Raw genomic sequence first — 19942 nt, forward strand, 5'->3', positions numbered from 1 at the left:
GCTAATGTTTGATGAATGAATGAATGAGCTTAAGACATGTATCAGAAAGGTAGTTTAAGGTGAAGGGCACACATTCATTCTTTATTAATTTTTCACACTACCATTTAATATGCATCTCAATAAGGGATGCTTGGCATGATACCAGGACTCTCTGAGGGCAGGAGCTGTGTCTCCCCTTCCTATCCTCTCCCCCACAGGGCCAGACAACGGACTCTGGGGCTGCGCCCATGACTCACCCCACTGAGTCACCCTGCACACAGGAAAGTACTCTGGACCAGGAATCAGCACCCTGCCTGCCACCTGTCTCCTGTAACCCTGGACAAGCCCCCCTAGCAGATGAGTCCCGGTCTCGGATCTGTCAAATGGGACACCACCAGACCAGCGCTTGCTCTGTGGGTCACTCAAGATTTAGGTCCGGACAAGTGGAAGGGGTGTGGCTGTCTCTCAGGCCAGGCTACATCTGAGCTAGCCTTGGGCCGGACTTTCCAGGGAAGGAGGGATGGCTGGAACAGTGCCTCCAGCCCGTCTGCCAGCCAGCTAACCTGAGCCCACAGTCTGGGAGAAGTGCCAGGCTCTGACATGCTGCGCAGCAAGGGGCTGGCTCAACTCCAGGGCAACACCTCTGGCAGCCCCCCGGGGAGGGGAAGGGGGAATGCTTGGCTCCAGGTCAAGAGCGTCTGGGCCAGGGCACGGAAGGGGCAGCTGGTGGTGTGCGAGCGGCCGCTGCTCAACAAGAGGCTGGCAGGAACCTGGAAAGGAGCCTCTGCTACTGACTAACCCCCAACCACCATCCCTCTCCAGCGCTGCAAAGATCTTCCCATTAGTCCAGGGGAGCTGGGCCCCTGCTTAGCTCCCTTCAGCATCTAGATGGGAAATAAGCTCTCAGGCTCGGGGCTGGGGATGCAGGGTTGGGAATACAGGGGAAGGAGAATGAGATGGGGCAATAACCTAGATCTCCTCCCCCCCAAATGGAGTTTCTGATGAGAGCAGAAACTAAAGGAGGTGGTCACTCATCATCAGACTGTGAACCGAGAAATCCGGGGGAAAGAAGGGGCCTGAGCCTGAGTCTGGATGAGATACCGGGGGGAAGGCCGGAGGGGTGGGAGGCACAAAGGCTGGAACTCTGGAGGTTTGGGGAGAGGGGTGATGCTGCAGACCCCAAGGCAATAAAATTAAGGAGGGAGGTGGGGTCTGGCCTCTAGCAGAGGTGTGAGGCGCTCTGGAGGTAAGATCCAGAAACATTGTCTCCGTCCAGAAGGAGGGATGCTGAGCGGTTGAGTCGAGGGAGGATTGGGATGGGACGGAGCAGGGGCTCTGGGGAGCGACCTGCGGGAGGGATCGAACGGACGTCGGGAACGCAAGGGAACGAGGTCCCGGGGGCTGTGACCCTTCAGCCCCTTCGGAGGACCTTAAGAGGGTTGCGGTGGGAGCCCCGGTGTCAAGAGTCCCAGAGCAGGGCTCTAGGCAGGGACCCGCCGGGGCGGGGCGGGCGCGGGGCGGGGCCGGGCTGGGGGCTGGGCCGGGGTCCCGGGGGCCGGGGCGGGGCCGGGCTGGCGCTGCGCAGCCGCCGGGCGGCCGCCGCGCATGCGGGGCTCACCGGGCTGCAGCCGGCGCCGCTGCCACTCCCGGGAGCATGAAGGACCGAACCCAGGAGCTCCGCACGGTGAGTCCAGCCCCTGCGTGGCGCCGCTGGCCGCCGGCGCCCAGCGCCCGGGCCGCTGCCCGAGCGGCTCTGGCGGCCCCTGGGGCGGTCGCCCCTGCGCCCCCGGCCAGGGCGGGAGCGAGCGGTGCCGACCCGGGGACCCCGACCGCACTCCGGGTCCCGCCCCTCGGATCCCCTGGGGTCACGAGCTCGAGTGAGCTCTGCTCCGATGGCCCGCAGGCTGGCGGCTGGAAGCCGGGGTCCTAGATAAACTTTTCGGCGCCCCCCTTGTTTTCGGAGGGATATTCTGGAATATCGGTGGCGGGACCGAAGCTTGGCCTCTCCGTCGCCCGGCGTAGCAGGTCCCGACCCTTGCCTCCCCGCTGTGCCTCCTCACTGACCCTCCTGCCCTCCCTCTGGTTTAGACCGACGGCGGGACCTGTGGGATAGGAAGGTGCCGGGGGCGGTCCCCTGTCCAGAGCCCGGCTGCAGGGCGCGCTGCGGAACCCGGCCGGTCGGGTGGGGCTGGGCTCCTCGGGCGGGCGCGGTCTCGCGGGACGGCCGCCGCCCCCATCACCTTCCGTCACCTGTAGCTCCCATCACCTGTGGCTCTCCAGCCGGTGGTGATCCGCAGCTGCTCCTCTCCCCGATCCGGGAGGAGTCAGACCCGCTCTCGTTCCCTCTTCTTGGCTTCCGGGCGGCCGGGGCCGGCGTTTCCAGACCCTTCCTGGGTTCCCAGATCGGATTCCGGCCTGAACCTATTTTTTTCCACCTGTGTTTCGGAGGCCACTGGGGTGTGGCTTCTGGGGCGGGGTTCCGGTGAGGGGAGCAGAAGGATGCGCAGAGGTTTCGAGTCAGAGCCCGCCCTCTGCCCGCCCAGACAGAGACCCCTGCCCCCTGCTGCTTATCATCAAAGCCCCCCCCCCCCCGCCCCCCTGGCCTCTGCTGTTAACAGGGGTGTTCGCACCTCTGCCCTTAAAGATGGCAATCCTGGGAGGGGCTACGGGGCCCGGACCGTGCAGAGAAGGAAATGAAGCCTGCCTGTGGGGAACCGGGACATCAGGGCTCTAGACCAGGTTGAGGCTCCTCTGAGGCCCTGGCTGACCACCCTGCTGATCCCTTGGCGGGGGTGGGGGGTGGGGGGGGGCGGCGAGCAGAGTCTCCCCAGAACCCTTCCCCTGCTACCCAGCTTAGAGCGGGAGACCTGGTCCGCTTATATGGAAAGTTCCAAGCATCCTCTGGGCTTGTGACTCCATGGCTGGTCCTCTCTGCCCGCAGCTTCCCTGCATTTGTGCCCGGCTCTCCCCCATCGTACCAGTCTTGTCTCCTGGGCAGCCTGGAGCTGGCATCTGTGCTCTCCTGACTCCATCGCCCCTTTCTCTGGCTGCCAGCCCCCACTCTCCCCTTAGACCTGTATTATTCCTGGCTGAGTGCCCAGCTCCCCCCCTCCAGGGTAAACCCCTGGAGGTTTCAAAAGAAGAAGATGGTCCCTCATGTCGAATATGGTGTCTATAAACACTTCCCCCGCCAGCCTTGCGGTTGCCCTCAAGTTTCCTGTGCTGGTTGAATCAGAAGGAGCGTTGTTATCTTGGGGATGAAGGGCGTGTAGTGCGTTTACTGGTGTTTGGGTGCCTGGTGGGTCAGACCAGAGTGTCTGTGGGAACCGGTGCTCAGGGGGAACAGAGCCCTTGACATCTGACGTCTTCTGACTCATCACCTTCATCCCCTCCGCTGAAGGGAAAACAAAGGCACGAGAGAGAGAGATGTGGCTGGCCTGGCAGATCAAGTGGGATGGGGGAAAGGGGCTTTACCTAGGCCTGAAAATAGTCAGACTTAGACGCAGCTGAGACCTAAGGCCTAAGAGACATTGGACTGTAGGAGCTTGAAGCCAGGTCTTTACTCTGGTGTGTGTTTGTGAATCCCTCCCCCACCCCAGCACACACACACACAGACACAAACACGCAAGCGCCAGACCGGTCCTTAGGTGATGAGGCCTGGCTTCTCTGAAAGTAATCTGAGGCTTCCTCTCCAGACATTCCCCCACTCCAGGCATTCAGTGCCCACGCAGGCTGCCGTACTCGTGGCTGGGTGGCCCTGTCCCTTAGGGGCTGCTAGCATCCCTGAGGATCGGCTGGCAGGAGCCCACATTGAGTGGGGTGCAACCGTTAGTCTAGGGGGGTGGCCATTCCCACAAGTCTTCCTTTGGGCTGCACAGATTCCCATCTAGGAAGTAGGGATAGGAAAACTGAGAACCCAGCTTCTCAGGGCAAGAGGTCACAGGTCTCCTGACTCCAATTCCGTATCTGGGGGAGATCTTGAACCCCAGGAACTAGAATCCCCAAGGAACTGAGAGACCAGTACTGGCTGGACTGGACAGAGGGTGGTGCTTGGGACAGCTGCTTGCACCATCCTCACCCTGCCTCCCCCTCCCTCCCCCCTCCTCCTCCTTCCTCACCCTACGCCACCACATTTGGAAGAAGGAAAGCAAGCGAAGGGAGCTTATTTATAAAAGTCACACTTGGGGAAGGAGCTGGCATGTTTCCTCCGCGCTGCAGGCCGGGCCCAGCCCTCCAGCCTTCTCCAGCCCTTCTCATCTCTCACGGGGGCCGATCCTCTCCTGCAGAGAGAGAAGGAAAGGGTCATCCGGGGCCAATGTGGGGGCCTGAAAGCTCCCGACAGCCCTCGGAGATCAGAAGGGCAACCTGGAGCCCGAGGAGGGGTGCGGACGTGTGCGACCAGAGTGTATAAAACCAGGCGGACTGTGGGGACAGGCGTCCCCAGGCAGCCCCAACCTGGCCAGCCGCCACCTCCGTCCCCCAGTTCTGAGGCCTCCCCGGTTTTCTTTCCGAGGACTGCTCGGAGCTGACACCCCTCCGTGGGCCCAGAACAGTGTTTCTGTACCTCCTGGGCCATGTGAGGCACAGTGGGGCCTGAGGCAGGAGCCAGAAGCCAGAGAGAGGAGGGAGCATGGCGCAGTCAGAGCAGGAACCTTCCTGGAAGAAGACTGGGATCGCCAGGGGAGGAGCTGGATTTGTACGAGAGGAGGGAGGTGGGCCAAAAGAAGGGCCAAAAGAATGAGAAAAGGCAGAGGGGCTGGCGATGCCTGGGCCTGACACCCAGGGTCCCGGCTCGCTCACCGGGGCAGCAGGCAGGCCTGAGTGGTGAAGCCTAGTGCTCCGTCTGCCAACTGAAGGGACTGTTCGGAGCAAGAACAGGCAGGTGGGTGCCTTAACCTCTTTGTGCTCATTTGTCTGCATAATGGAGCCTGGAGCCGGCCGCTTCACCCTGCAGAGCAGAAGAAATGGGGGTGTAAGAATAGACCCAGGCTAGGGGCCCTTCCTTCCTTCCCATCACCTCCTTGGGATTTCTTAAAAAAAATTAATAATAATAATGAATTTGGGCACATGTTCATCTGAGGTGCAGATGGCATCCAGGGACTATCTAGTGCAACTTCCTATTTTACAAAGTGGGAAACTGAGGTCCATAAAGGGCCAGGAGTTTATCTCAGGTCACACAGCTCCTGGAGGGAGGCAGAGCCCGGCCCCTCCCCACACCCTGAAGCTGCTTCCCTGAGTTGTGCTGGGGCCCTGCTAAGGGGTAGGCTGGCAGAGGCGATCTGGTGGGGGGTAGGGGTGGGGGGGTGGTTTGCAGGTTGGGGAAAAGAGGAAGGGGTCAGAGAGAGAGTCCTTTCTTTCTGGACCTAGCTCAGTCTCTCTCACACCCCTGACTCAGCTCTGGGCCTCTCTGCTTTAGTGAGATAGGCTTTGATTAGTCATTAAAAAGAAGGGGAAAAAAAATAAAAATAGCCCTCGAGACAGACAACAGCAACTCCTGCTCCAGCAGCAATGAATCAACCCTGCCTGCTGGCCGGCCGCCATCTCCCGGGACGGGCCTGGAGGCTGCCTGGCCTCCGCACCTCTTGGAGGAATCACACTCTTATTTCCAGGAAGGGATTGTGGAATCCTAGAGCCTCTGCCCAGAGAGACCACCAGGGCTGAGCAACAGGGGCTTCTAGTGGGATCCCCTCCCCTGTCTCAACAGGTCCCTGTGGTGGGGGTGGTGCTCACTCCCTCCCTGACTTCCTTTCCTGATTGCTCAGGCTGTGGTGATGAGACCAGAGCCAAGACAGCCAGCTGGCCAGAGACCAGGACAGTGGTTCCCAATCCTGGGGGCTTTAAAAAAAAAAAACTTAACCTCACCAGCGCCATCCCCATAGATTCTCATTTGGTCTGGAAGCTGTTTTGTTTTTTTTTTAAACCCTTCCCCCAAGGAACTCTGTTTCTGGACCAAGGTTGAGAACCCCTGAAAGATAACTAAAAATGTGCATGCATGCTCAGTCATGTCTGACTCTTTGTGACCCCATGGACTGTAGCCCACCAGGCTCCTCTGTCCATGGGATCTTCCAGGCAAGAATGCTGGAGTGGGTTGCTGTTTCTTCCTCCAGGGGATCTTCCCGATCCAGGGATCAAACCCACATCTCCTGCACGGGCAGGCAGATTCTTTATCACTGAGCCACCTGCGAAGCCATGAATTAAAAACACCAGGATCAAAAAACAAACACCAGGACCAATTGGATGTCAGTTGGATATGAGAGGAGGAGGAAGAGTGTGGATGTCCCCCAGTTTCTGACTTGGGAGACTCTTTAAGAACAGGGCTCTGAACAGGGGGTTTCAGAGAAAGGGGCTTAGGAGGAAGAAGTGCAACTTAGTTCTGGCCAGCTGGTTGGCAAGGTGCCCATGTGATGTCTGGCGGGGCGGGGGGTGGGGGGAGTTGTCCGGAAGACAGTTGTACCTCGGAGCTTGTAACTGCCTCACGACTCCAGCTGCCGCCTCCGCACCACAGCTTCTCCGGTCCCCCACTCTAGTCCAGCCGTCTTTCCGGAGCTGTGACTGCCACTTTGAAAGGGTTGGCCAATTCCCAAGGGAGCTGGGGCCGTAATCAATCAGGGCCTTGGCATAGATGGGGATAAAGTAGGAGGGGGCAACAGAGGCATAAACCATCAGATTCTCACAGACTGGGACAAGGATCAGAACAAATGAAGATCCTTCATTTGAGCCCCAAAGCCAACCAAGTAAACAGGGAGGGAAGGGCTTCTTCCTTGGCAGGAAGAACTGTGTGATGATTTCTGTGATCTCTGGCTGCATTAACAGAGGTCGACTTTATAGAAAGAGGGAGGTGGTGGGTCAGATCTTTGGCCCTGCTCAGACCACAGTCAGCAACAGATTCAGTTTCTATCTTGTACTGCTGGAGAAGACAGACTAAGTGGAACAAATCTGGGGCAGGGGTTTCAACTTAAGGCCTCTGGGAAGGATCTGAAGTGGAGGGAACTTGGTCAGCTTGAGAAGAAAAAACCAGGGAGGACGCAGATGCTGCCCTCAGATCTCTGGCCCTCAGATTTCTGGCGGGGCCAGCCCAGGGAGAGGGGACCAACAGGTTCTTCATGGCCTGGGGCCAACTTGTAGGAAAGGGAAGGACTTTCTAACAGTTGGGGCTGCCCCAGATAGACAAAAAGGCCTGGGGGAGCTAGCAAGCTCTCCACCACTGGAGGGGTGAAAGCTATGACTAGAAGCCGTGGCCAAGGTGACTTTTCAGGTCTCCCGGGGTTTGAGAATGTGTCGCAGTGGCTCCAGTAGGGATGTGAATAGGGTGTGGGGAATGAGAGGAGTGAGATCCCATCCCTGGGGAGATGAGGAATGCTTCCTAAAGAGATGGCATCTAATGAAGAAGGGAATCTCCATTTCACGGAATCAGCACTGCAGACAGGGGGAGCTGCCTGGGGACCACAGGGAGGACAGTGGGAAGATTCTAGGGGTGGGAGATGGTTATAGGTGGGGTGTGCTGGGATCAGATTTCAGACTGGAGCAATGAGATGAAGTGGGGGGTGGGTGGAGGGGTGAGAGTGGAAAGAGCCCTGAGGAGGAAGAAGTAGCACTTGGAAGGGATGCCCTGGGAGCATCCACTCCCGGTTTTGCTCAGAGCCATGGTTGGTTTGACCCAGGCTGTGAGGTCAGGCCATAATGTATTTGTGTGCCTGTGTGCATGCTCAGTCGTGTCTGACTTTTTGTGACCCCATGGACTATAGCCTGTGGGTTCCTCTGTCTACGGGATTTTCCAGGCAAGAATACTGGCACGGGTTGCCATTTCCTCCTTCAGGGGATCTTCCCAACCCAGGGATCGAACCTTCGTTCTCCTGCGTCTCCTGCATTGGCAGGCAGGTTCTTTACCCCTAGTGCCACTTAATTGATGGAGAGCATGGAGGAGGCTGTGGCATCTCCCTGCCACCCTTCTGTTGGAGAAACTACCGGAGTCCAGCCTCCGTGCACGGAGGCCGTGCAGGGAGCAGGTCAGAGCTGGCTGGATGCCTGGAGAAGACAAGTCCATTTTGCAGGTGGGCAAGCTGAGGCCCAGAGCGGGGCATCAGCCCTGGGGTCCCAGTCCCTGGCAGTGACTCTCATCTCTGGTGACTCAGGCGCCCTTGTCTTGGGCTCCAGCTGGTCATTGCTCCCGGAGGGAATGGAGCTGGAATATTCTCCTTCCACCTCTTCCCATTCACCCCTATCCTCTCGGTACCGGAACGACAGAGAGGCCAGGATGCTGAATGGCAGGAACTCCCGGGGACACCTCTCAAGCTGGCCAACTGCCGTGGAGAGGGCCCTGGGCACCTCCATCACACCCTGCCTCGGTTTCCCTGTGGAGTGCTCCTCCTCCAGCTCAGCTCCTAGATTCTCTGTGGCTAAGGGTGGGCTTGGTGGGGGATGGGGACCACCTGGTGGCAGCCACCGGCACTTGTGGGAGCGGGGACTTATTTTAGCTGCTGGGGGAGGAGGTGTGATCTCTTGATGAGAGGGGCCGCCTCCATAAAGCTCCCAACCGGCCCCTTCTCTTGGTTGGCCCCACTTGGGTGGGGTGGTGGGACCCCGAAAGCCCCAGTCCTTTACAGAACGTGCTGCGGTTCCCCATCCATCCTGGGCCCGCCTTCCCCCAACAGAGCATCGCTGTCCCCATTTCATAGAGGAGCAGACAGACCCCAAGGGAAGTCCCTCAGCCCGTCAGTGTCTGTCTGGGCACGGAACCCGGCCCCTTCGGAGCCGTCGGGGGCCCATCACCCCAGCCCCTCCCCCTCTGCCTGCCCGCATCCTCACGAGCGGGCATCAAGGCGAGGGCCAGTGCCTCCTCCCCGTGGGGCACTGAGGATGAGGGGACAGGATCCAGCCCGAGCACCCCAGGTGCCCGTCCTACCCTGAGTAGCCTGGCCTTGGCTGTGAGGGACGTTGGCCTTGCCCGCAGAGCAGGCCGACCCTGGCTGACTCCAGGTGTGAGACAGACAGTAATGAGCGTGGCTGGCATGCTGGGAAGTCAGAGATGTAATTACCTCCAACCCTGTGATGGGCTGGCTTTTGTGCGGCGGCTCCTGGGACTGAGGGGCAGAGCCGACACCTGCGGCTGAGACCCAAGGCAGGCCCCGAGCCGAGTGACAACATGACTGGCCTCTGGTGCCTGTCAGACCCAACTCTGCACCTGGAAGGAAAGATGATCAAGGTCAATGCCAAGACTAACAGGGAGAGGGACTTCCCTGATAGTCCAATGGCTAAGACTTCATGCTGCCAATGCAGGAAACCTGGGTTCCATCCCTGCTCAGGGTTCTAGATCCCACATGCCACAACTAAGACCCAGCACAACCAAATAGATAAATAAATATTAAAAAAAAAAAGAAAGACTAACAATAGAGGTCTCCAGGCAGTCTGAGGAGACAGGCCTGGGGGCTCCCTGAGCCCTCCATGGGCAGTAGCTGTCAGGCCAGCCTGGGTGCTGTGGGCGTGACCCGTATCTGAGCCATCCTACTTTTTGGCAGAGAGGTGTTGATGGTGCCTAGGCCTAGGGGCTTCTCTGGTGGCTCAGTCGGTAAAAGAATCTGCTTGCAATGCGGGAGACCCAGGTTCCATCCCTGGGTCAGGAAGATCCTTTGCAGAAGGGAATGGCAACCCACTCCAGTATTCTTGCCTGGAGAATTCCATGGACAGAGGAGCCTGGTGGGCTGCAGTCCATGGGGTCACAGAGAGTCAGACATGACTGAACAACCCCAGGGATGTTCCCAGTCTCACTGGGGCTGGGAGCTGAGGGCGCAGCCAGGCCTTATCCCTGCCAAGGGGATGGACAAGGATGGCCGGGCCTTGGCGCTCCAACCGAAGAGCCTGCACTATGGGGATCCTGGGCAGCTTGGGCTCCCAGGTCCCACAGGACCCAGTGGTCCTACCACAGGGGTGCTCATGTGTGTCCACCCCGTGCAGGCCAAGGACAGCGACGATGATGAAGACGTCACTGTCACTGTGGACCGAGACCGCTTCATGGATGAATTCTTCGAGCAGGTGGGAGCAGCACCCTCACCTCTCCCCAAACACCGGCAGACCTGGGGCGGCCACGTCTCACCTCTCAGCTGGGCCCAGGGCTCTTACATACCTGCGCCTGGGCTCAGCAGCCCACGGGCACCGAGTAGTGAGCCCATTTTGAGGGTAAACAGACTGAGGTTCAGCGGGGAGCAAAATTGGGGATTGCCCACTCCTTCCCACCCCCACCCCTGTCTAGAAGAATCCTTGGATCAGCACTGCCCACCCCCCTCACCACACACACACCCCTGAACCTTGCCCAGCCTGGCCCTGACCTCCTCCAGCCCTACTCTGGGCCCCAGAAGGCCCCTCCCTGGATTTCCACCCCCAGAGCACCTGGCCTTGGCCTACAGGTGGAGGAGATCCGAGGCTTCATTGACAAGATCTCGGAGAACGTGGAGGAGGTGAAGCGCAAACACAGCGCCATCCTGGCCTCCCCCAACCCTGACGAGAGTGAGTGTGTGGGTGTGCGGGGTGGGGATGGGGGGCCCAGGCCTTCAGGAAGGCGCTGCAGCCAGGGAAGGGACACCCTGCCTTGCTGGCCAGGTTGGGGAGGGTCAGGAAACAGGCTCTCCCAGGCCTGGGTCGGGGGCGGTTCAGTGCCCTTAATCACCTGCGGGATACCTGGTGGGAGGGGTGGGGTCAGGTGGCTGGCCCCGCCCTCCCCAGGTAACTTGGCTGCTTTCTAAGACAGCCCTGGATTCTGGGAGGGAGGGAAGGAGGGAGGAGCTGCCTGTGAGCAATAGGAGGCGTCCCAGCCCAGCCCTTCCCTTTCTATCGCCTCCCCGGGGAGCAGATGGCTGCTCTGAGGCATCAGCGCTGTGGGAGGGCAAGCCGGCCAAGCAGGCAGAGTTTCCGGAAAAAGCTGGCGGCCCTGGCACTCGGCCATTGGTGCCTCGGAGCCGGGCATTCTCAGGGCTCCAGGAAGTCACCTCTCTCTCCCTCTCTCTGCACAGGGAACATGTGTGTGTCTGTTTCACTCTGTCCCCAGGCGGGTCCCCCTGACCTGTGGAGGCTTTGATTACTACTACGCTAATAATGGGCCAGGCTGACAGCATGCCGGCCTGGGACCCCCTCCCCTAGAGGGGGTTCACCTTCAGCCCAGGGAGGCTGTGATGGGCCAGGGCTCAGGCCAGCCACCTGGACTCATCAGATTGGGCGTGTATGCCGCCTGCCTGTTCTCGCAGCTTGCTCACCTCCCCTCTCCCTTCTCCAGCTCCTTTGGAAGGCCCCAGCCCTTGGGGCCCCAGGACAGAGCACGGGGCAGGGTCCACCTGCTGCCCAGGTGTTCAGGAGGAAGGGCCTAGGGCCCATAGCCCCCCACCCAGGCACCCAAGGCTTGATTCCATTCTCATTTCCAGCACTGCCTGTCTATCCGTGGCCTCTCAACCCCAGGCCCACAGGCATCCTCAAGCACCCAGAATAAATCTCTCCACGGCCCCAAAGTGTGTTTGGACCTGATCCCAGTGCCACACCAACCAAGCCCAGTGCCAGGCCCTTGGAAGGCAGAACAAGTCAGCTGGGAGCCAGGGAGACTGAACCAGGAAGGGTTGGAGAGGAGACGGGGACCCCGCCAGAGCAGGGCATACCTCCGGTGTGGTCCAGGTCGTCCTGGCTCCCCTCCCACCCCACCTAGAGGTGTGTCAGGGACGGTGTCATGTGACATGGTTTGTCTGCATGCCCACATGTATCTGGGTCAGCGCGTGTCCCTGGTGGGTCACTCCTGGTGAGGCTCAGGCGGGGTGCTGACTGTGGGGTGAGACTGTAAAGAGCTGGATTTGGCCTCTCATCTGCCGGAAGATGGAGCAGGCGGAGGGTAGGGTGGGGAGACGGAGTCGCCCTGCTCCCAACCTTAGCTGTGTTGTGTCGCCTTCATCAGATATCAGCAATGACCAGTTCAGAATTTGCCACCTGTGAGCTGAGCAGTCAGGACCTGGCACTTCCCAAGGGGGGAGGGGCTCCCCATGAAGGGTTCTAGGGGAGGAGGGCCCCGCATGAAGGGTTCTGGGCAGAGGCGGAGCAGGGTTGGCGAGGCATCACAAGGAAAGTTGGCAGAAAGTGGGGGGCTTTCCCAGGCCAAGGCTTGCTCTGCCTTCTCTAGGGATTGCCATCCGGGCTGGGCTATTTTGGGTCTGAGCAAAAGAGGCTGAGACATCACAGCAGCTGGTAACTGAGTTTTCCTTTGTTCCTACGAATAAGGCGCACGCACCCCCGCTCCTGGAAGCCCCCCACTCCCCCTCACTCACTTAATTGGCCACTGTCAATGCCCCTCCTGAGTCCCCCCAGGGGAGAAGCCCCAGCCCCAGAAGCAAGCACAGGATGGATGTGAACGGTTGAATCCAGAAGTTCAGTCCTGGTTTCTCCAGGGGGTGGAGTCTTGGGGGGGTGTGCCCTGAGGCTGAGCTCCACCCAGTGCCCCAGAGGGAAGCAGCCTTCTTGCCCCACTTTGCCAGTGAACCCCTCCCAGGGAACAGGGCAAGCTGGGCACTCCCATGACCTCTGCCAGCTTTAGGGAGATGGTTCCAGTTGGAACAAGGGCCAGAAACTATGCCACCGCCCTCCCCCAGCTCCACCCTCTCATAAACCCAGCCACATGCTACCTCCAGAGCTGACCGTACCCCAGGAGCCCCCTCTCTTCAGCTCTTCTCTCAGCTCCCACCCAGGCCAGGTGCCACTCACCTACCAGGCCCTCAGCAGTTAGCCTTCGCTGAGCTGAGACCTGGGGAGCAGGGCTTTGTGAGTAGAACAGGGTCTGCCCTGCCCAGGGTGCTCAATGGGGCTGGCTTCTGCCTCCTTGGCCCTTGGCCCCCTCAGCTCTTCAGCTGAGTGCTTTGCGCCCTGAGCCACCAGGTAGTGCTAGGTGAGCCTGCTCCCCCCACCCTCGACTCCGGCAAGTATCAACTAAATGTTCCCCAGTGCCAACTCCAGCATCACCAGCTGCTCCACAATTATTTCTGCCTTAAATTTAGACCCATCTGTTATCTACAGGGGGTGGGGGGAGCCAGCGAAGGAGGAAGGGAGGCTCCTTGGAAGACAACACGAGAAGGGGTGAGGCTGCACCTGGTGTGGGCCAGCCTGGGATTGGAGGGGCAGGCAGGGCCTTAGCCAGGGGACAAGGGAGACCCAGGGTCTGCCCAGAGTCCCTCCTCAGGCCTCCACGGCGGAGCCCAGGGTGTCTACCCCCACCCCTTCTACCTCCCTAGAGACAAAGGAGGAGCTGGAGGAACTCATGTCCGACATAAAGAAGACAGCAAACAAAGTCCGTTCCAAGTTAAAGAGTGAGTCTGGGGTGTGAGGGGCACTCCGGGCCTGCTTCCCCCACACTGCCCAGGGGGTTTCACTGACTCAGAGGGGTACACTGGGTCTTCCTTGCCATCCTTGCGAGGGTGCCACCACGTGCCGGTCACTCGGCAGCTACCCGGAGAGGCCTGTTTGTGCCAGGCTCTGGGCCGGGCCTCAGGATGGGTGTTGTCGCTTCCTCTAGGGAGTGTTCCGCTCTGGACGCTGTCCCCCACTTAGGCTAAAGAGGGTTAGAGGAGTGGCTGGTACTGCCTGGTCCCACGCAGGGGCCCCCATGCACTCCTGGGAGCACAGGCCTGCCTGCCCTGGAATGCAGGGGTCACGTCTGGCGCCCTGTGGTTGTGGCCACCTGCCCCGCCCCCATGGCATGCCCCGCCCCTTGCTCCATACACAACCTTCGTAATCTGGACGGGGTGGGCCTGCCCTACCAGGCTTAGCACATAGTAGGTGCTCACACTCACACACTTACAGATACACAGTTTACTGTGTGCCTGGGGCCTCACAGCTGAGTGTACATGCACACACCCACACATCTTGCCTGGATAGCCTTTGCCGGCCCCTCCTGCATCGGTGCGTGGCGCGGCCCCTTCCTCTGCTTCCTGTGTGACCCCACTCAACAGACAACACGAGTCCCTCCAGGGGAGGTTCCGAGCCTGATCCCGGGTGTGTGGGCGGCGAGGCAGCGGCGAACGGGGCAGGTTATCAGCAGCCGGCTGTTCCCCAGGCATCGAGCAGAGCATCGAGCAGGAGGAAGGCCTGAACCGCTCCTCCGCAGACCTGAGGATCCGAAAGACACAGGTGTGGGCGGGGCGAGTAGCGGGGCGCCTGAGGCTCTGGGGCCCGGGTGGGGCTGGGGCTGACACCTGCACTCCCGTCTCGGGCCCCCAGCACTCCACACTGTCCCGGAAGTTCGTGGAGGTGATGTCCGAGTACAACGCCACGCAGTCTGACTACCGCGAGCGCTGCAAGGGCCGCATCCAGAGGCAGCTGGAGATCAGTAAGCTGGAGGGGCGGGGCCGGGCGGAGGGGCGGGGCCGGGCGGAGGGGCGGGGCCAGACTGCCGCTGACAACTCTGGTGAAGGGCCTGGCTCAGTTTGACCCCTGCTCGCAGCTGGCCGGACCACGACCAGCGAGGAGCTGGAGGACATGCTGGAGAGTGGGAACCCCGCCATCTTTGCCTCCGGGGTGAGTGTAGACGCCTCCCACCGGGGTCTCGGGTGTGTGTGCAAAGTGCTGGATCTGGGCGGTGTTTGGGCTCTGTCACCGGTGAAGCAGGTTTTAGAGAAGAGAAGGCTGAGTCCCGGAGAGGGCAAGGGACAGGCAGAGGTCCCACGTTAGTGGCAAAGGTGGAAGTAAGGCTCGTCTCCCGGTTCCTCCCAGTCGGTCGGCTTCTTGCGCCCGGTGCTCACTTGCCATCAGCTAGGGGCTCCTTCCACCATCCTGGGGACCCTTCCCCCCGGGAGGACATGGTACCCTCGGCCTCTCTACATTCAAGTGAAGCTCCATGTGCTGCCACGCAGGGGAGCTTCCTGAAGGAGGTGGCACACAGGTAGGGAAGGCAGTGTGAACATGTGCTGCTAGGAGGAGGGATCAGCTACATTCAGTGTGGGAGAAAGAACAGGAGGAGAGGTTTCAGGACAATGGCCATTCAAGGCCTGGGTCCTTGGCGCAGTCATCTTGGGCTCCTAAACACCGGTGGTGAGAACTACCACTCAGCTGTTAACGGTGTGCAGACACAGGTGGGGACTGTTATTAGCCCCATGTTACAGGTAGGAATCTGCTGGTAGGAAATCAGGTCTCAGAGAAATTCAGTAACAGCTAGTAAGAGCCTGGACTTCGCCAGTGGCTCAGTGGTAAAGAATCTGCCTGCCAGTGCAGGAGACTTGGGTTCAATCTCTGGGTCGAGAAGATGCCCCTGGAGGAGGAAATGGCAACCCACTCCAATATTCTTGCCTGGGAAATCCCATGGACAGAGGAACCTGGCGGGCTACAGTCCACGGGGTCGCTAAAAGTTCAGACACTACTTAGTGACTAAACAACAACAATGGTGGGAGCCTAACAGAAAGTGGGGGCGGGGGGGAGGGGGAGCTGTGACTAAGGACAAAGTCTCAGACAGGCCCTGCTTCCAGAACATTCTGCTCAGGCCACAGCCCATCCCAGCGGCCTCTGCCCTTGGCCTCTTGCTGTCCTGGCCCCCACCCTTCTCTCTTCGATGGGTCCCCGGGTCCCAACCCACGGCTTGCACCCCCTAGATCATCATGGACTCCAGCATCTCGAAGCAGGCCCTGAGTGAGATTGAGACACGCCACAGCGAGATCATCAAGCTGGAGAACAGCATCCGGGAGCTGCACGACATGTTCATGGACATGGCCATGCTCGTGGAGAGCCAGGTGGGTGCCCGGGGCCCCCCTGCCACCCCGCCCCCAGCAGCACCCAGGGCTGCACTAACCCTCCCCTTTCTGCCCGCCACGCTGCCCCGCCTGGGAGGGACCCAGTCTTCAGGTAACTCCCTGCGTGTGGTTGAAACTGCCCACCTGAAGGATCCTCTCTGCATGGCTCTGCTTGGCTCTCCAGGACCCCAGGCCCTGCATGGCCCTGCCCACCTTCACTCGGCCTTGTCCTGTCTCATTCACCAGCTGTTTGTCACGTGGGCACATGGAGGGGCATTTTTCTAGGAGCCAGAGGAATAGCAACAAGCAAGACCAATGAGGGCCTGCTTCCCAGAGCGGATGTCTGTTGGGCAATAGGGCAGCATCAGTGAACGATGAATGGCATGGTCTCCACCCGTGCCAGGTGTTAGAGGGAGGCAACCTGACGGAGTAGTGGTTCTCAACCTTGAAAGTGATCAAGAGCCACACTCAGAGGCCTTGTTCCACATTTCCCCGTGCTGGCCCCCATCTCCAGAGATTCGCAGGTGGGGGTTTGCTGTTCAGTTGCTCAGTCGTGTCCAGCTCTTTGTGACTCCATGGACTGCAGCACACCATGCTCCCCTGTCCTTCACCATCTCCCAGAGTTTGCTCAAATTCACATCCATTGAGTCAGTGATGCCATCCAGCTATCTCATCCTCTGTCACACCCTTCTCCTCCTGCCTTCAATTTTTCCCAGCATCAGGGTCTTCTCCAGTGAGTCAGCTCTTCGCATCAGGTGGCCAGAGTACTGGAGCTTCAGCTTCAGCATCAGTCCTTCCAATGAATATTCAGGGTTGATTTCCTTTAGGATTGACTTGGGGGTAGGGGTTCATATATTTGTACGTCTTTAAAGTTCAAGAGTGATCCCGATGCTCCTCGTCCCTGGGCCATACTTGGAGTGACAGTCACTGCAGTGACCACTTTGGATGGGGTGGTCAGGGAAGGCCCTCTCTGAGGAGGTGGCATTTGAACTTCAAAGACTTCCCAGGGGAAGAGCAAAGAGCTGGCCCAGGTAGAGGGACCAGAAACACCACAGTCCTGATCAGGACCAGCAAAAGCCTGACTTCCCTGAAAAGCAGAAAGGCGTTCTGGGCAGTTAGAGCCCAGGGAGAGTTGGAGATGATGGAGACGGTGCGGGGTGTTGGCAGGCGGTGCTGGGCCCTGGAGTCCCTTCTAGTTGGAGGATCTTAGTGTGGGAGGGACGTGGCCCATGTGGGGAAGCAGGGAGACCTGAGGAAGCTGCTGCTTGCATTGGGGTGAGAGGTGCTGTGGCCACCAGTGGGAGCCGTGCAGGTGGAGGAGCGGTCAGCTGTCATGGTCGAGTGGCCTCTGAGGGCTACTACCAGGCCAACGAGGGCTGTGGGACTGGGGGGGGGAGGCGTCAAAAGCTGTCAGGACTGGACAGAACCATCATGCCTGGGGAGGATGGACTGGGAAGGGCTCACCATGGCCAGACTCCCGCCCACCACCACTCACGCCCCTGCCTTGCTCTGCCTGGTACTGTCCTCTGTTCGGCCCTGGGGTCAGAGCCCCAGGCGAGCGTCCTCTGCATGGTCCCCACCCCCTTGGCTGAGGCTGCATGGCCAGTTCCCGCCCCTGGGTGGCTGCATTTTGGGGAGCTGCTCGGGGTGCCTGGACCCCCCTCCTCCTCACCTCCCCCTTTTCTCTAACCCCAGGCGCTGCTTTCCCAAAATCCTGCCTCGGGCCCCCTCGCCACCCAGAGGGGGGCCCTCTGGAGCTGGGGTGCCCCTGGCCCTGCAGGGGGAGATGATTGACAGGATTGAGTACAACGTGGAACATTCGGTGGACTACGTGGAGAGGGCCGTGTCTGACACCAAGAAGGCCGTCAAGTACCAGAGCAAGGCGCGCCGGGTGAGTAGCCCCAGTCCCGCTGGAGCCCACATCCTCACATACCCATAGAGCCCCCTGCCCCCAAGCATCACAAATCCCTCCCCATTTTGCCTTCCCTCGCCCCTCAGCTCCGACCAGAGCCTCCGCCTGGCTCTCCCAGGCCTTCATTGTTGTCGTTGTCTAGTTGCTAAGTCATGTCCAACTCTCTGACCCCGTGGACTTGGAGCTCAGCAGGCTCCTCTGTTCATGGGATTTCCCAGGCAAAAATACCAGAGTCCCAGACCTTCAGCACCCCGTTAGAACCCCACCCAGACATGTTCCAGGCCATCACTTTCTCTCTCATCCAGTCCCCCAGACTCTCCAACTCTCAGCCCTGACCAGAGCCTGCTCCCCAGCAGCCCCCCACCCCTCAAAGCTCTGCCCGGATGAGGCTTAGCCTCCCTCCCGGCCCCCCGCTTCCGCGCTCTCTGAGGCCTCTCTGTGCCTCCCTGTGCAGAAGAAGATCATGATCGTCATCTGCTGTGTGGTCCTGGGCATTGTGATCGCCTCCACCTTTGGGGGCATCTTCGGATAGAACCCACCCCGCCTGCCACTCCGCTCTGGATGGTCCACCCCCAGGAGACCCCTGGCTGCTGTCCCGCCTCTGGCTCGGAGCTCTCTCCCCGCCACCCCAGACTGTTCCTTTCTCTGCCACAGGGCCCCCCACTCCCACCCCGCCCTGAGCCGTCGTGTGCATGATCTTTGTGACAGTGTGCGTCTGTACCGAAGAGGCAGAGGGGAGCCAGGCTGGGAAAGAGCCAGCTGGGTGGGGACGGGCCAGCAAGGGACAGACTCAGGCCCAGGCCCCTCCCCTTCGAGGAGGGCTGCCCCGGGGTAGTTAGCCATGCTCCTGTCCCCCAGCCTTCAGTAATTCCACTCCTTCCTGGGGTCTGCCCTCTCCTGGATCAAGGCTCTCTCTGGACCCCAACCTTGCCTCCTCTGACCAGCCCACCTACCCCATCCTGCGTCTTCTCCAGCTGTCCCCCTGAATGGGCACCCGCCTCTGAGGCCTGGGGGCCAGCTGGTCACATGGTGCTGCTTTTTGGTTTAGGGGAGGGGTGGCCCTAAGAGACAGCCCAGCTCTAAGCCTCTAACAGCCAATCACTGCCAGGGGCCGTGGCCAGGTGGCTTCTGGCCGTGTCAAGACCCGACTTCCTCCCCTGCCTGGGGGCAGAGTCCCAACAGGTCTTCGGCTGCCTCAGCCTCCCTCCTTCCCTAGTTCCTCCAGCCCCCGGAGCAACCCCTTAGGGCTATACCTGACCCCAGGGAACATTCTGGAAGAGGCTGACCAGGGGCCTGGTCTCCTGCCCTTGGAGCTAGGGCGGCAGGGCAGGCCCTAGTCGGGCCTCTGCACTGGTGAAGCCCATGCCCGGGCCATCAGCTCTCCCCGGGTTGGGTCCTCAAGCCATTGTGTGTTGCATGTGTGGGACGGTGGTCCCGGCTCCCCTGTGCCCGAGAAGTCAGTGTCACTTCAGGCCTGCATCTTGTGCCACCCTTGCTGCCCGCCCCCCGTCCCCACCGCGTGGGTGTTGGATGTCTCCGATGCAGTATTCAGCCAGGGAGGGGGCACCTCCCTCCTCCCCACCAGCTCGGGACTTCTCAAGTCTGAACCGTGCGCCCTGCCCAGAAGCCCTCTTCCTTGTCGACAGGCAAGGAGTGTGCATGCGTGCGCATGCAGTGAGGGACGGGGCCAGGCCTGTGCCCCCACCCGCCCTCCGCTTCGCTCCTGCCCAGTGACTGACCACTGTCCGTGTTGCCTTCTGGAACAGCGACTCCCCGCCCCACCCCCACCCCTTCACCAAAGGTCTTGGTACAACCAGCTGCCCATTTTGTGAAATTTTTATGTAGAATAAACATTTGTATCTGTACCACGCCTCAGGTCCAGATTTCTTAGCGTCATGGCCTCGGGGGTGAACGTGAGTGACACCACAGGGCTCATGAGGCCAAGGATCCCAGCCACCTCCCTCCGCCTGCAACTTCCAGGCCTTCTCACTGGGCCCCCCAATGCAGCTTGAACCTCTCAGATCCAGCCTAATGCCTGTTCTGTACTGTGGGCCCAGACTGACCCCCTCTTCACACTTTCCCAGAAATCACAAACCACCGCTGCTTCCTCTCATCAGCCCCCTAGACAGTCCCCACCCAACCCCACAGCAGAACCTGCCCTTCTGACCACCAGTGACTGGAGAGCAGACAGACCCGCAAGAGAGCCCAGCACCAGCCAGTCAACACCTGAGGCAGCAGCCAGGGTCAAAGGTCAGCCCAGGCCACTGGGCTGGATGATGCCTTCGGACCACAGGGAAACCAGAGACTGGGCAGT

The 19942-nt window shown here is 60.2% G+C and overlaps 2 protein-coding genes across 6 annotated transcripts; one reads left to right on the forward strand and one right to left on the reverse strand.

The window, feature by feature from the left end:
* The first annotated feature begins 1555 nt into the window (after positions 1-1555).
* Positions 1556-19498, forward strand: STX1A (syntaxin 1A). 5 transcript variants are annotated; one of them, XM_043455785.1, is made up of 10 exons: positions 1556-1663; positions 9931-10008; positions 10329-10479; positions 13230-13304; positions 14051-14124; positions 14215-14323; positions 14438-14511; positions 15579-15716; positions 17497-17607; positions 18083-19498. In XM_043455785.1, exons 1-10 carry the CDS (start codon positions 1634-1636, stop codon positions 18158-18160), a joined length of 918 nt encoding a protein of 305 aa, XP_043311720.1. In that variant the 5' UTR covers positions 1556-1633; the 3' UTR covers positions 18161-19498. The 5 variants fall into 5 exon arrangements, 4 of the variants coding, with proteins under 4 accessions (XP_043311720.1, XP_043311721.1, XP_043311718.1 ...); XM_043455786.1 differs by having other exon boundaries at positions 10380-10479; XR_006267045.1 differs by having other exon boundaries at positions 14051-14323; positions 17412-17607; positions 18083-18220.
* Positions 4126-14057, reverse strand: LOC122433161. The gene is made up of 4 exons (XM_043455788.1): positions 13865-14057; positions 6434-6591; positions 4544-4927; positions 4126-4259 (listed from the first exon to the last, which is right to left on the reverse strand). Exons 1-4 carry the CDS (start codon positions 13892-13894, stop codon positions 4142-4144), a joined length of 690 nt encoding a protein of 229 aa, XP_043311723.1. The 5' UTR covers positions 13895-14057; the 3' UTR covers positions 4126-4141.
* Positions 19499-19942: the final 444 nt, after the last annotated feature.

The sequence above is a fragment of the Cervus canadensis genome, chromosome 32, assembly GCF_019320065.1.
Source record: "Cervus canadensis isolate Bull #8, Minnesota chromosome 32, ASM1932006v1, whole genome shotgun sequence".
Lineage (NCBI taxonomy): Eukaryota > Metazoa > Chordata > Mammalia > Artiodactyla > Cervidae > Cervus > Cervus canadensis.